This window comes from Artemia franciscana, chromosome 19 (assembly GCF_032884065.1).
Source record: "Artemia franciscana chromosome 19, ASM3288406v1, whole genome shotgun sequence".
Lineage (NCBI taxonomy): Eukaryota > Metazoa > Arthropoda > Branchiopoda > Anostraca > Artemiidae > Artemia > Artemia franciscana.
Window position 1 is genome coordinate 17,467,411 of NC_088881.1, and position 14,892 is coordinate 17,482,302.

General features: G+C 36.5%; 1 protein-coding gene across 2 annotated transcripts in view; it reads left to right on the forward strand.

The window, feature by feature from the left end:
- Positions 1 to 14,892, forward strand: part of LOC136039358 (blood vessel epicardial substance-A-like) — a 44,979-nt gene that overhangs the window by 14,482 nt on the left and 15,605 nt on the right. For both annotated transcript variants that reach the window (XR_010620426.1, XM_065723018.1), the window contains exons 3-4: positions 1,860 to 1,962; positions 11,514 to 11,654. Coding sequence is in view for 1 of the 2 variants with exons in the window: in XM_065723018.1 (XP_065579090.1) it covers positions 1,860 to 1,962; positions 11,514 to 11,654 (244 nt within the window). In the remaining variant the exon portion in view is untranslated. The remainder of the gene's footprint in view (positions 1 to 1,859; positions 1,963 to 11,513; positions 11,655 to 14,892) is intronic.

A 14,892-nucleotide genomic window follows, 5' to 3' on the forward strand; every position in this document is an offset into this window, starting at 1 on the left:
AATACTCCCTAACAAACTTTAATTTAAAGAAAGACTTGTTTTATTTAATTCCTGGTCATTTGTAAGGTCATGGGAGACCCCTCTTGTGCGGAAAATACTTCCCGGAAATCCCCCCATGGAAAGTTTCTCCCCCAGAAAATTTCTCCATGGAGAATTTCGCTTATCTAGTTAATTAACCTATCTAGGTTATAATTACCCCGTGTAGAATTTTTCCCGTGGGAAATTCCCCCTGCCGCGCCAAAATCCTCGAGAAAATTCCAACTCTGCTGAAAATTTCCCCGGGACAATTCCCCCAAAGCATCTCCACAGGTAAAATGGAGTCGCTAATGACAAGGTAAGACAAATAAGACGATCTTCGTATGCGAATTCTGGCGAATTTCCCCCGTGTAAAATTTCCCCTGGAAAGCTCAACCCCGGAAACTTCCATCCTAGTGGGAAATTTTCCCCGCAGAAAATCCATCTACAGAAAATATCTTCTCTCTCCTGAAAAATGTCAGTATACTTCCCTGTAACAAATACTATATGTACACAATGGGTAAATTTGATAACTTGCGGCCATAACTGATGGTTCCGAGGAATCATCATGAAAGACATAGTTGTTATACCTTTTAACTATACTGAACATTATGGCTGCCTTAAAATTTTGGTCACACGACTTCAAGGAAAAAGGGTGTGTGAGGGGACTATATATATATATATATATATATATATATATATATATATATATATATATATATATATATATATATATATATATATATGGAAATTTCGTTTTTTTAGGGTTTTGGTTGCTATTGAGCCTCCTCGCTCCTTACTTACAGTTTGTCATCACGAACTATTTGAAACCCATTTTCGTTCCAGGGATATAGCAGATATCTCCAAAATATGTTTTACTCAGACTCTAAAGTTTCAACTTATACTCTTAGCCGTTCCTGAGACATTATATTTATATTCTTTTAATAATCTAAATTTTAAGTTCAACAACCCTTTCAATATCCCCTCAAATTTCGAATTAATTCCTTAACCGCTCCTTAGATATTGTAGAGATCTTCCTTTTGACAACTTTGATGCGCATAGTTTCTTTTGATTCAGTTCAGTATCCCCCTCAACTACCCATGACAGGTTCAATTTAACACCCTTATCTGTTCCTGAGATACTGCAGATGCATCTTTTTGACAACCTGGATGCATATAATGTCATTGATTTTGTTCAACAGCCCCTCAAAGTTTCAACTGAAGAAACTTCGACATTTCAGGTACGTCATTTTCGCAGCCTGGATACACAGGTTGTCTTTTGATTTAGTCCAAAATCCTCCTTAACATACTAGAAAGTTTTAACCTAGTTCCCTTACTTTTCGAATAGTCGCAACTTATTTATTCTGACTAAATTACATTGTTAACTTGGATTAAGACAATAATTACCATTAGAAAATTTTTCACGACATAATTTCTTTTATTTTTTTATTCTTTATTTTTTTTTTTTTTTTTACTTTTTCGCTATTGTGTTTCTTGCTTTTGCAACTATAGTTGCAACTGCGGGAGTTTTGACAAGGCTAGTTGCTTCTGTCAATTGCTTCCCTTTAGTTTTGTCTGATAGGATTGTATTCCATTTTTTTAGGCTTGTTTTCGAATGGAAATCTTATGGATATGCTTACTTTGGATTGAAATCTGAAGAATATTCTTGGACCGGTTTAGAATAGCAATTTTGTATTTTATTTGCCCTTTGTTTAGTCGCATTGTACCTCCAGGTCTGTAATCCCTTTGTGTAAAAATATAGTAAATTTTGTAGGCAGAAAATACATGATCGGAACTTAAATTCATTCAAATTTGAGATAATAACTTAAAATTTATTAATTTCAGGATGATAGTCTCCCAGAAAGGAAGAGCCTTACATCTAATCGCACGAAATCAATTCTTGGATTCTCCTGAGTGGTTTGGAAGTAGTTCAGACGAGTGTTTTCAGGTACTTTTTCACTCTTGTTTTTAGAATGGCACCCAACCTGTCTTTGGCTTGAAGCGTGACAGTAACAATGAAAGTAACAATTTCAGAAATCAAAACGTTGAGAACAATGACACTGTTCCTATCTGGGGCAATTTGTCGGCTTTTCAGATTTTTACGTACACTCTGTTAAAGCTTCATGAATAGCGTGCTCAGAGATTGGAACTGAATAAGAAAATGTAGCCATAATTTGATTGCTTTCAACATCATTTTAAAAACATTCAGTAGCGAGAACTCCACTGCCAAGGTGCCGTGAAGTGTTGTTGTAACTTTGGCCAACGGGTCACAGTTGGGGTGTAACATAAGCGACAATGCTGATATGTCTAATTCTATAAGTATGAACAGAAATTCCAGATGCCAATTCTTGTCAAACCTAATTGAGACCCAATCAGAGCTGCAGCTGTTGACTAGATTTTGATGAATATTCCCCGCCATGGTATCTAATAGTCAAGCTCATAAAGAGATGTACTTACTCCCCCTCGCAGGTACAGGTTGTTTTGCAGATATCGAACATGCACAAATAAGAGTACAAAACTTAATTTTTACCCAATTCGGACGGTCGCAACGTCCCTTCTGGTATATGTTCTTAAAGATATGAAATTGAGGAGTTCTCCTCCTACAGACTTTTAATGGACCCCGAGCTCTGAAAACACATAACTTCGAATATAAATTTTACTGTATATTACGTTTGGTAGAGATTCCACAAATGAGTTAACCACTAATGAGTGAAATTATTGCATCCTTTACCTCTCCCATCCCTCAAGCAGAGATCATGTTGCAACTAAAATTTCGTTTAGGGCTCTTTCCCATTATTCCGGGATAAGTATTCTCCCACTGATTACATTTTTCATAATGGCAGTTGGAGCTTAGGAATCCTCTAGTGTATGAGTCACAAATCTCTTCAAGACAAGTATTACAATCTTTAATTTGTACTGCATATCCTCTATGCCATTTACATGAATTGCATAATCTAAGCTTTTCATCATATTCTTCAACAGTTGTACAATTCTCACAGGATGACCAGTGGCCTAGTATATACTTGCACAGTGGACATGTATAGAACATTTTTTCAGTGTTGACACAGTCACTGCCAAAATGAAACTGACTTACGAAAGTTATGGAAAGGGTCCTTTTCTAGTATTAGAGAGAGACAGGAGTAATCGAGTTCTAATTTGATAATATCCATACAGAGAGATGAACGGTAGCCTACTAAAAATATCTAACAATAAAAACCATTTTCTATCTAGAAACATTTTTGTTACATAATAACAAAAATGTATATAATTCATTTTTCACTTCCTGATTCTACTTATTGTCCTCAATATATTTTACTACTATATTTACAGCAGCTTGAAATCTATGTATATGCATTATATTAAGTTTTGCTGCAAAACATAACTGCTCTTCCAGTTTGAATTTGCTCAATGATATCACTATCTTGCATACATATTGCCCCATTCAAAGCTTAGTCGAGATCCTCTTTTAATTTCTACTGCTACGTTTGGTACTCTTGTCTTTGTATCATTGCCACTGCCAGCTCTACTATCAGCTTCTAACTGTGTAAACAAACCACTCATTTTTGATAGTGTGTATTGTCAAATAAAAACTTGATGATAAAGAGTATATTCAAACTATTTTCTCTCTGAATTCTACTTTATTACTAATATGAAATACATTGAAAATTCAGCTATATATTGAATCTGGTTGCTATGGCTGGTTGCTGCAAATGAGATTGTCATGGAAGTATGCAAAAGAGATACACCGTGTGTGGTTTCATCTGACATTTAAGAAGGTTAAGGCTCAGGTGTAGAGTTTGTAGTATAGGTAAGCTCCATTGCTCAAAATTGGGTGTATATTCTGTAGTATAGGCAAGCTTTAGCGCCCAAATAAGAGTGTATAATCTTTAGCTGGAGACCCTAAACTACTTATTCCTAGCTGTGTTTATGACTTTTTCTTTATGACACCATCAGCGACTTCACAAACTGTTTTCCTAAAAGTATTCTGTCCATCTTCTTCACTGTCAATTTTTAATCTCTCCAGTTTAGTGTTTAACTGTTTCTGAAGAGTTTGTATCAAATTCTTATGTTGCAGTCTATCTGTGTCAACACTTAACAAAGCTTTTTTATGAAAATTTTGACAGGTATTTATATCATTACTTTAAAAAGCAAACAATTCTAATAAGGGTTAACATGTAAATATTCTAACTTGTGTTTTACCCCATGACATTGTCTCATATTTGTAGAATGCTGAAAACTAAGTACGGGGTTAAGTTGCACAAGGGTTCAGTTGCACGGGGGTTTAGTTAAGCAAGGGTTCGGTTGCACGGGATACAGTTTCACGGGGGTTCAGTTAAATAGGGTTCAGTTGCACGAGGGTTTTTTTTACCTGAAGGCTAAGGTGCACGGGGGTTCAGTTGCATGGTGGTTCAGTTGTACGTGAGTTTAGTTGCACGGGGGTTCGGTTACAGGGGTTCAGTTGCTTGGGGTTCAGTTGCACGGGAGTTTAGTTGCACGGGGGATTGGTTAAACGGGGTTGAGTTTCACGGGGTTCAGTTACAACGGGGGTTCAGTTGCACAAGGATTCATTTACCAGAGGGTTCATGGGCACGGGGGCTCAGTTGCATGTTTGTTCAGTCTCACGGGGGTTCAGTCATAGGGGCTCAGTTGCTTAGAGTTCCATTAAACGGGGGCTCAGTTGCAATGGAACCGTTATGCAGCATTGAATAGTTGCATACCAACTATTCAAGGATGGTCTGTCGATCTTAGTGTGAAGAGAGGGTGTTTGTGGTCCCAAGTTCACAACTTTATGTAAGAAGTTCTTTGAACAAATGCAGTTGACGGAGGAGGAGGTGACCACTTAGCTTTCATTCGTTTGCTAGAATATGTTTAGAAAAATTGTGCACCATGGGTCCTTAGTAGCTTACATTTCATTGCATAGTATTCTAATATAGTTTAGGATTGTTAACAACGCTTTTTCGCAAAAGTGAAACAATATTGACAATACAAGTTTGGCTGTAGGAATGGGGTATAACTACAAAATATGTTTGTAATGAGGGAAGGAGGCTATCTCAAGATTTAAATGATTACCCAAAAATTTTCTTTATCTCTTATAAACTTTATTTACTTTTACTTTCCATAAATTTAAAAAGATTATTTTACATTGTTTTACGGGTTTTCTCAATGGTGCGTCATATCATATCTCAATATTTGTAATTTTCACGAGTTTCTACCAGGGATGCCCGTTTCGTAAAAGCTTTGGAAAAAACTATGTGACTAATATAGCCCACCCCCTTCTTGTGAAAAAATTTATTGTTCTAAAACTTTACTAGACTAAAATTACTTACTTGAGAGCAATGAAGGTGTTTGTGTACCCTTATTTCTTGAATGGTGTTAACCACGCCCCATTCGCTTGACTTTTGTATGATTTTTTTCTATGTAGGCTAATGTGTCAAATGATATTTTTTGTGTCTACTAATCAATGAAATATCTTTACAGGATTAAAAAAAATACTGTTTGATTATTTCAGGAAATTGCTCCCAAAAATAAAACATAATTTATAGATCTGTTTTTTTTTCGATCTTTACGTGACAAATATTTTTACCTAAATTGGAAAATACAGGGTTTTTTTCATTTTTTGCCTCCTTTTGTATGATCGCATGAGACAACTAAATGGTTAAACGATGTTCTACATGTTTCGTTCCTATTTATAAACATTAGCTATAAAAACAAAAGGATTTCTAATTTCAGTAGATTTTTCAATTTTGTCTAAACAACTGTTAATTCTTCAGAACATTCTGATCCCAAATACATTTTAAGTTTTCTAAATAGACGTAAGGCCCTTGATAAATTGATAATAGCCATCTGTCCAGTGCATAGCATGATATCTACTTCTTTTGTGGTTCCAGCTGAAAAAATCCAGGCGCCACGTACATTATCTTGAAGCATAAATCCAAAATCAAGCCTCTTCGCAGAGAAAACATTTTAGTTTGTTAAATACGTCAAATTCCGGAATCACAGACACATTCCAGTGCACCTTATAATACTGACAAATATTTCTCAAATCATTGTTTGACCGAAAATAGCACCTCAACTTCCCAGCAAAAACTCCTCCGAAGTTTAGCAATGAGGAAACACGATTTTCGAAACGTTTAAGAACCTTTGCCTCTAGTTCTAAAGCTTATTATTTATTGTCGCTTCACTTACGGTAAAACTAAATCTTTATTCAAAATGAAAAATATGTTGTATGTGTCGCGCCATGATTTATCCAAGACCGTCTCAACCAGTTCAACAAAAGTAATGCTTCCGTATCTGTAGTCAGTGAAAACGAAGATCTTAAAAATGGACTTTTCAGTAAGAAAACTTGTATTGTCCAAAATTTTGAGAGCACATAAAAAGATTAAACAAGCTTGCACAATGTAAATGAATTTCCAATTATGACACTTTTCATCGTAATGTGTCTATAACTATAGCTTTGAAAATTTTACATTTAATTTTACTTAAGGGAATTAAAATCCACTTAAATTTAGTACGGTTTACCTAGTTGCTTCCTTAATTGCTGCAAAACTTAACATAAAAAAATGATTCGAAATCGCCATTGACTATGAATCTAAAATGTAAATCTAAGCTATCCTCATCTTCAAAAGCTGGATTCAATATAACTGCCGCAAGAATTACATACCCCAGGGTGTCAAATGGACGTAAGTTACCAGAAGATATTTAGCCCACAAACAAACAAAAGTTAAAGACATAAGGCTTGTCAAGAGTTGGTACTATTAATATCTCAAGAATCAAAACAGTTCACGGTAACAAACTGTAAGCGAGGAGCGACCCGGCTCAATATTAACCGAAACTCTAAAAACCAAAATTTTGGTAACGAACTGTAGTAAGGAGTGACCCGGCTTAATAGTAACCAAAACTAAAAAAAATGGAATTTTTATACCAATAGCTACATAAAAAAAATCGCATTTTAATGTTGATTTTAAATATATATGTTTCACCAAGTTTAGTCTTACCCATCAATAGTTACGAACCTGAGAAAATTTTCCTTATTTAAAAAAAGGGGGAAGCAACCCCTAAAAGTCGTAGAATCTTAACATAAATCACACCATCAGATTCAGCGTATCAGAGAACCCTATTGTGAAAGTTTCAAGCTCCTATCTACAAAAATGTGGAATATTGTATATTTTGCCAGAAGGCAGATCACGGATGCGTGTTATTTGTTTTTTTCAGGGGGTGATCGTATCGACCCAGTGGTCCTAAAATCTTGCGAGAGGGCTCATTCTAATGGAAATGAAAAGTTATACCAAAATTAAAAAAAATGTGACCAAAAAAATTGGAGGGCACCTAGGCCCCCTCCCACGCCAATTATTTTCCCAAAGTCACCGGATCAAAATTCTGAGATAGCCATTTTATTCACCGTAGCCGAAAAAACTTTTAACTATGTCTTTGGGGACGACTTACTTCCCCAAAGTCTCCGTGGGTGGGGCTACAAGTTACAAACTTTGACCAGTGCTTACATATAGTAATGGTTATTTGGAAGTGTACAGACAATTTGAGGGGGATTTTTAGGTTGAGGAGGGGGGGTTGAGAAGAGAAGGTTGAGAAGAGGGGGATATGTTGGGGGACTTTCTTTGGAGGAATTTGTCATGGGGGAAGAAAATTTTCATGAAGGGAGTGCAGGATTTTCTAACATTGTTAAAAAAAAATTAAAAAATAAATATGAAAAGTTTTTTTCAACTGAAAGTAAGGAGAAGCATTAAAACTTAAAATGAACAGAAATTATTACACATATGATGGGCTCACCTCCTCCTAATACCTCGCTCTTTACGCTAAAATATTTTTAGTAATTTCAACTATTTATTCTACGGCTTTTGTGATTCAGGGGTCATTCTTAAGAGATTGGGACAAAATTTAAGCTTTAGTGTAAAGAGCGAGGTACTGACGAGGGGGTGAACCCCCTCATATACGTAATAAAAACATGAGAATACAAAAGTTCGTTACGTAAGCTAATTTATAGGCTACGTATATCTTTTACTAATAAAAACATTCGTAAAAATTAGAAGTTCTAGTTGCCTTTTTAAGTAACCAAAAAATCAGAGGGCAACTAGGCCTCCTCCCCCGCTCTTTTTTTCTCAAATCATTCGATCAAAACTATGAGAAAGCCATTTATCCAAAAAATTAATATGCAAATTTCGTTTTAATTATTCATCTGTGGAGAGCCAAAAGTAAGGAGCGGCATTAAAACTTAAAATGAACAGAAATTACTTCGTATATGAAAGGGGCTGCTTCCTCATCAATGCCCCGCTCTTTACGCTAAAGTTTTTTACTGTTTTAAAAAGTAGAATTAAGAGAAAGAGTAAAACTTTAGCGTAAAGAGTGGGGCGTTTATGAGGAAGCAGCCCCTTTCATATACGAAATAATTCTGTTCGTTTTAAGTTTTAATGCCGCTCCTTACTTTCCGTTAAAAAACTTGTTTTTTTTTATTTAATCCATCAAAAGTTATGAGCCTAAGAAAATTTGCCATATTTTCACTAAGGTTATATAAAAGGTGCGAATGATGCATTTTGAAGATGAGAAAAAAAAATATTGTTTTGCAGTTTTTAAAATGTGTTTATGAACAAAGAAGGTCTTCTGTGGAGTTTTGAGACGTCACATAACGGCCTTATCGTCAGAACATTAGTTTTCAAAAACCTCCGTTCTCAAGCCAGCCGAGACTTCACCTTTTTCAAAACATAATCTAAAAAAATTAAGAAGAGACATAAAAATGAAGCTGAAGAGAAATTATTCAGTATACGGTAGAGATCGCCATCTCCTCAACCCCTCGCTCTTTACACTCGTTTGCACATGTCTTGCGATCAAACATACTTTCATCATCACATTATAAAACTTGATATAGGCGTACTTGAAATGTATAAAATGATAGACAAGGTCATCTTTTCCGTAGATTTCAAGTTGAGTTGAAAAAACACAACTAGTCTTATGAGGATGTTTTCCATGGACGCTTCCAAGAGAACCAGGGGCAATGCCCCCAGGAATTAAGAAGGTATTGAAAAGATTATAAACAGGAAAGCAATAAATATTCTCCTTTAAATTTGGTGAAAACAAAGCTTTCGGTTTCCCCCCCCCTCATCCACCAGTTAATTTCATGGTGTCTCTCATAATGCCCCAACTCAAACTCTCAACCTTTTGCGCCAGTAAGCACGTGAATATTATATGTTATGCTTGAGAGCTTGAAATCAAACATAAGACATGTCTTTGGCATGTCTTAATAACCCATATTTGCTTATTAAAAAAAAAAGATTCGCAACACTCATATTACAAGCTAAATAAAAAAAACAATATTCCCGGGAAGGAAGGCAGACTAAAGATTTATATCTACCTATACCCCCTCCCTCGAAAAAAAAAGCATTATAAATGTACCTGGAGGCTTACAGAGAGTTAGAAATTTCGGGCATAAAAACACACTTTCTGAGCCTTCAGGCACACACACACCCCACCCCTTTTGCACCATTATCCACCATCCTTCCTCCATGAGAGCCTTTCGGCCCTTCGTAAATTCATAAATTTGACCCCTGAAAATTCTCTATAACTGAATTTTCTATGGATATCTTTTCGGCCCTCTTCGGGGCAAAATTAGACTCAAGTGCCGCAAAATGGAAGGAAACGCCACTTTGATGTGGAACGGGCCTTTTCACTACTTAAAAAGGGAACTAGGTCAATTAACTCTCATTCAAACGAACGTTTTTCTCATTTCTAGGAATATTGTCTCGACACATTCCTCGCTGGAGAAAAAAAAAATAAATAAACAGGCATCCCTTATCATTCTTCGCTGGTGATGCAAGAATACACATCTTGTAGATAGGGGCTTGAAACATCTGCACTAGGGTTTTCTAATTAGATGATTTAATTTTGATCTAGATCACTTGCTCTTTTGGGGATGTTTGCACTTTGTTTTGTCAATCAGGCAAGTTCTTTCAGGTTTGCAAACTTTGAAGGGTAACTTTAAACCTATGAGTTTTCCATGTTTAGAATCACCATAAAAATCCCACTCTCTTGATGTATATATTGTTGTCAAAATCCCAACTTATAGGGTTTTGGTTACTATTGGCCCGGGTTGCGCCTTACCTATAGTTTGCTACCAAGGACTGTTTGAAATAAAATAATCTCTAGATTAACTGATAAAATTTTGATTCTAAAAACGAAGCAAACCAATTAATCCATTGAATCAGATCCATGGATTAGATCCAGCAAGCGTAATTGCAGCGAATGGAGCTAAATAGATACGCAGAGAAGTGCCTCAAGATCCCCTCCTCGCTCTTTGTGGACAGCTCACAATTTTTGTATAATAGCTTACAATTTTTACATAATTATATCTAACTATTTGACGAATTTGGCCCGCAAAATAAGTTTGTCTGTACATACCTGGACAGAAGATAAATATGAACCTGACGAAATATGACAGAACGCCTTTTGAATTACCGTGACTGATAGCTGCATAATTTTTATAAATGACAGCTATTTCTGAAAGCCGCTTCTGACAAACAATTTGACATTAATTACATAGAATTCTTAATCTGTGCGTGTATGCGTGAACCTTCTGTGTCTTCGTACCAAAAATAAATCAAATTTTCTGGAAATCTTCCCAGGAAACGCATATTTTGGTTGGATTGCTATTTGTTATTCTGTAAAAAAAAAATTGAACTTCTTCAAATCGGATTGTAAGTTATTCTGGAAAGTCACTCCAATCTATATAAGTACGAGTTAATGTCTAGACCATGCATTTTCTAAAAATTTAGCAACCGAAGCAACAATTGAAAGATATTCTTGAAAGTCCTTCCAATCTATATAATTACAAGTTAATGTCTAGGCTATACAAATTTCCAAAAATTTTCAGCCAAACCGACAAATATATTAACCCCATTAGCAAACATTAGTCCCATCGGGCGTCAACGAGTCTCGAAAATTGTTAAATACATCATGTTTAATTTTAGAATATACGAGGCTTGACGACATGCGCATCTTATTCGTAGTTGGGTCTCTATTCTATATGAATTAAAACTCCTCCAGCTTGGAATCCTGGCTACATCCCTGACTGAAAGATATAAATCCCACCATCAGGTGGCTTATGTGTTACTCTAGCCAGGGTTGCCTCAGGCAGTTCACTAGTACTATTTGTGGTACATTCCCCCCTTAAATAAAGGCCTATAAGTGGCTTTCCAGACATTAGTGATTTTTTTAAACTTTCCGTGGAAGTTACTAAATTAGAAAAATTATAACTTTTACAAGCATTTTTTAATCTTTGTACTTTATGGCTCTATCGTCTGTTTAATACCATTGCACGAAATATATCCGAGCTTCACTCTTTTTCGCATCTTTCAGTGCTCGTCGGCAAGGTAGTGGGTTTCACTTTTCAGAAAATGAGGTGCTCACCCATACTTTAGATTGGAATGAAAGTATCTTGAAGATTATGTGACATTTGCCAAGTAAACTAGTAAATTATTGGTATTCAATTTTTAGGTCACGATTACGGCTTTGGAGGATTGCCGCGTTTTGGTTTGGCAAAGAGACAAATTACGATTGACCTTAATGTCTGACCCTTTCTTAAATGCTGTGTTTGATCATGTTCTTGGAAGAGATGTTGTAAAGAAACTTACTCAGGTATAATAGATGCCATATTTATTGAATTTTCGCAAAGAGCAATAGCTTTTTATAGCCGAACTTACTTGCAACATTTAGCCAAAAACCTAATCTGAACTTGAATTGAAAATTAAGTCCGGTTAAGGTTTGAATAGCTGCATATGTTTTTCTTTCTTTTTTTAAGCTGGGACCTTAGTCTTCCCCAGATTAAGCTCCACAGCCCACCCTTTAATAAATGCGTGTAATTGTCTGCAATTCATGAAAAAAATTGGGTCGATTTTTGCGCTTGGTTATTTAGAAATATATAATAATTCTAGCATGCCAGCTTGTGCGGGGTATTTTGCTGATTTCTGCTTCATTAGTGAGTTAAACTGAATTGTGCTACCCTTTTAGTTATTATAACAGAATTACCACAGTACATCACTAAAAGCGGAGCAAGACTGTAGACAAAAGATGAAATACAAAATACTAAACAATTTGAATAGCCAGAAAACGTTCAAAAGAGTGGACTACTGGAGTTCTATCAGAATTCTAGTTTTGTCAAAATTTGGAAAAAAAGAATCTAAATTTAGTAACCAGACTATACTTAACAGTGACACAGAAAGAACAAATATTTCAGCCCATCCACCCACCGCTCCGGGATCCGACACGTTATAGGGTAGTGGATAAGAAAAAACGACTGATCTTCATTCTTTCTCCAATGAGTTCTACCGTAAAATCCTAATTAATTCTAAACGACAACGACTCAAGTTCCTGAAATGCTGAATTTAAAGGAATACGAAAAGTAAGTATGGTAATCTAAAGACGAAAATCGCCAACAAAATCAAGGAGGCACACTCGTGCCTCAAGGAGGCACACTCGTGCCTGTATAAAGAGGCGAACCACGACAATGTTAAGCGATCTTCGGTTCCAGTAGTCGCAGAGGGATGGGGAGGGATGCATTTCGTAGCCCGAGCTCCAACTAAGAAACCTGCCAAATTTCATCCCCCTCCGAATTTTCCTTCATGGGGAAAATCTGGCCGAAAGTTTCGACCCACCAACCCCAGCCCCCCTTTAACGTTGTCCGATCAGGCTGAAATTCACAAGCTAAGGTCCCCTAGGGCCCAGGAGCTTATCCGCGAAATTTCAGCTCGATCCGATAACTCCTTCCCTGTTTTCCAGAAACCACGCATAGCCACTTAATTTTCATATTCTTTTTTTCTGCCACGCCTACAGGTCACAGCCGACATCGGATCTGGGTGTACGAAGACTCATTCGATGCGGAATTCTCCGAGTAAGTTTCCTTGAAAGTTTCGTAGGAAAATCTTAACCCCCCGAGAGTTTCGACCCCCCAACCCCCCCCCCCTTTAACGTTGTCCGATGGGGCTGAAATTCACAAGTTAAGGTCCCCTACGGCCCAGGAGCTTATCCGCGAAATTTCAGCTTGATCTGGTAACTCCTTCCCTGTTTTCCAGAAACCACGCATTAGCCACTTAATTAACCCATTTCTCCATAAGAGCCCATGTTAATTTGAAATTTTTAAAAGTTATTTAAAAGTTATATTTATACACATGCAGGTGGTTAGCTCAGTCGGTAGAGCGTGGGACTTTTAATCCTCGGGTCAAGGGTTGAAGTCCCCTATCGGGCGGTTTTTTTTTTCACAAAATATGAAAAAACTTCGTTTTCTTAAAGAGTTAAAGAGGCTGCGTCCCAAAGTCGAACCTTAAAACGTACAGGAATGTACGAAGGGTGTACGAAGACTCATTCGACGCGGAATTCTCCGAGTAATTTTCCTGGAAAGTTTCTTAAGATAAATAATATATAATTTACTATAATTACCTAAAGATGTTTCCTATATGAGAAGGCATTTTTAGAATAAATTATTTATTATAGGCTTTTGGACGTAGCGATCAAAATAAAAGTGTATAATTTTGACAACACCTGGACTGTTTATCATTTGAGAGATAACAGAATATTAGCTTCTTATGAGCAAAAGAAATATTTCGGTCATTCTATCTATTTTTTTCTATTTTATACAATGATTTAAAAGCGGGGGGTTGGGGGGCGGCAGCCACCCAACTTCCTCTCCTAATTCCTGTACGAGGAGTACAGGAATTATTGAATTACATCCACCATGGATTGTAGAAAAACGTACAGAAATAATATGAAAAAAACTTCGTTTTCTTAAAGAGTTAAAGAGGCTGCGTCCCAAAGTCGAACCTTAAAACGTACAGGAATTAGGAGAGGCAGTTGGGGGGCTGCCGCCCCCCAAACCCCCCGCTTTTAAAGACTCTTTTGTACAGGTTTTTTGTTGTGGGGGGGACTTCATTGTTACTAATTACTAGTTTCGGCGCAATGGTTCTCCTGTCCTCTTGTGTTTAACATTTTTCGAAGTTATTCCATTATTCATTCATTTCAATTTTTTGTTAATTAAAAGAGGGCCTTTCCGAAGCCAAGAGCGGGGGGTTAGGGGGGCGGCAGCCCCCCACAACAAAAAACCTGTACAAAAGAGTCTTTAAAAGCGAGGGGTTTGGGGGGCGGCAGCCCGCCAACTGCCTTTCCTAATTCCTGTACGTTTTAAGGTTCGACTTTGGGACGCAGCCTCTTTAACTCTTTAAGAAAACGAAGTTTTTTTCATATTATCCACAGTTTGGAACCACTTTTGTTGGAAGCGCTTTGGAAATTAGAAGCTTAAAACTGCAAGAGCATACATGTAAAATTTCTTTTTAATTATACTGCAAATCAATTTCATTTTTGGGGGAAGTCTTGATAGTATTTTTTCTTCTTCTTGTGAGTGAGTGTTTGGAAAGGATCATTTAAGATAGATGCCTCATTGAGGGTAAACTTCAAAGAGTCCATAAACTTTCATGTATGGTTGACAAAATAAAGTGTCTTAAAACATTAGGATGATGAGTCATCTTTTTTAAAGGTTCTAAGATTTCTTCAGTTGTCTTGATAACTCTTTAAATCTTGTCTTTAAGAAATCCGTTATGTTCTTCGTGTGTCGTTAACCAAGTATTAAACAGTCATTAATTTCCGGTCTTTAACTTCTATCGCTTAAGATTTTGTAGGAAGTCTGGATTCTGTTTCCAAACACTGACTTAATTTATCTCATTAACATTTGCATAATTAAATATGTGTTACAAGCTATTCGAATAATGGATCAAGGCCAACAAGACATCAAAACGAGAGGCATAGCGGAGATCTCTCTTCTCAGGTGGCAGCTTGTTTAAACGCATGGGGGGGGGATGTAAACTAAGTAAAACGTTTTAGATGCACA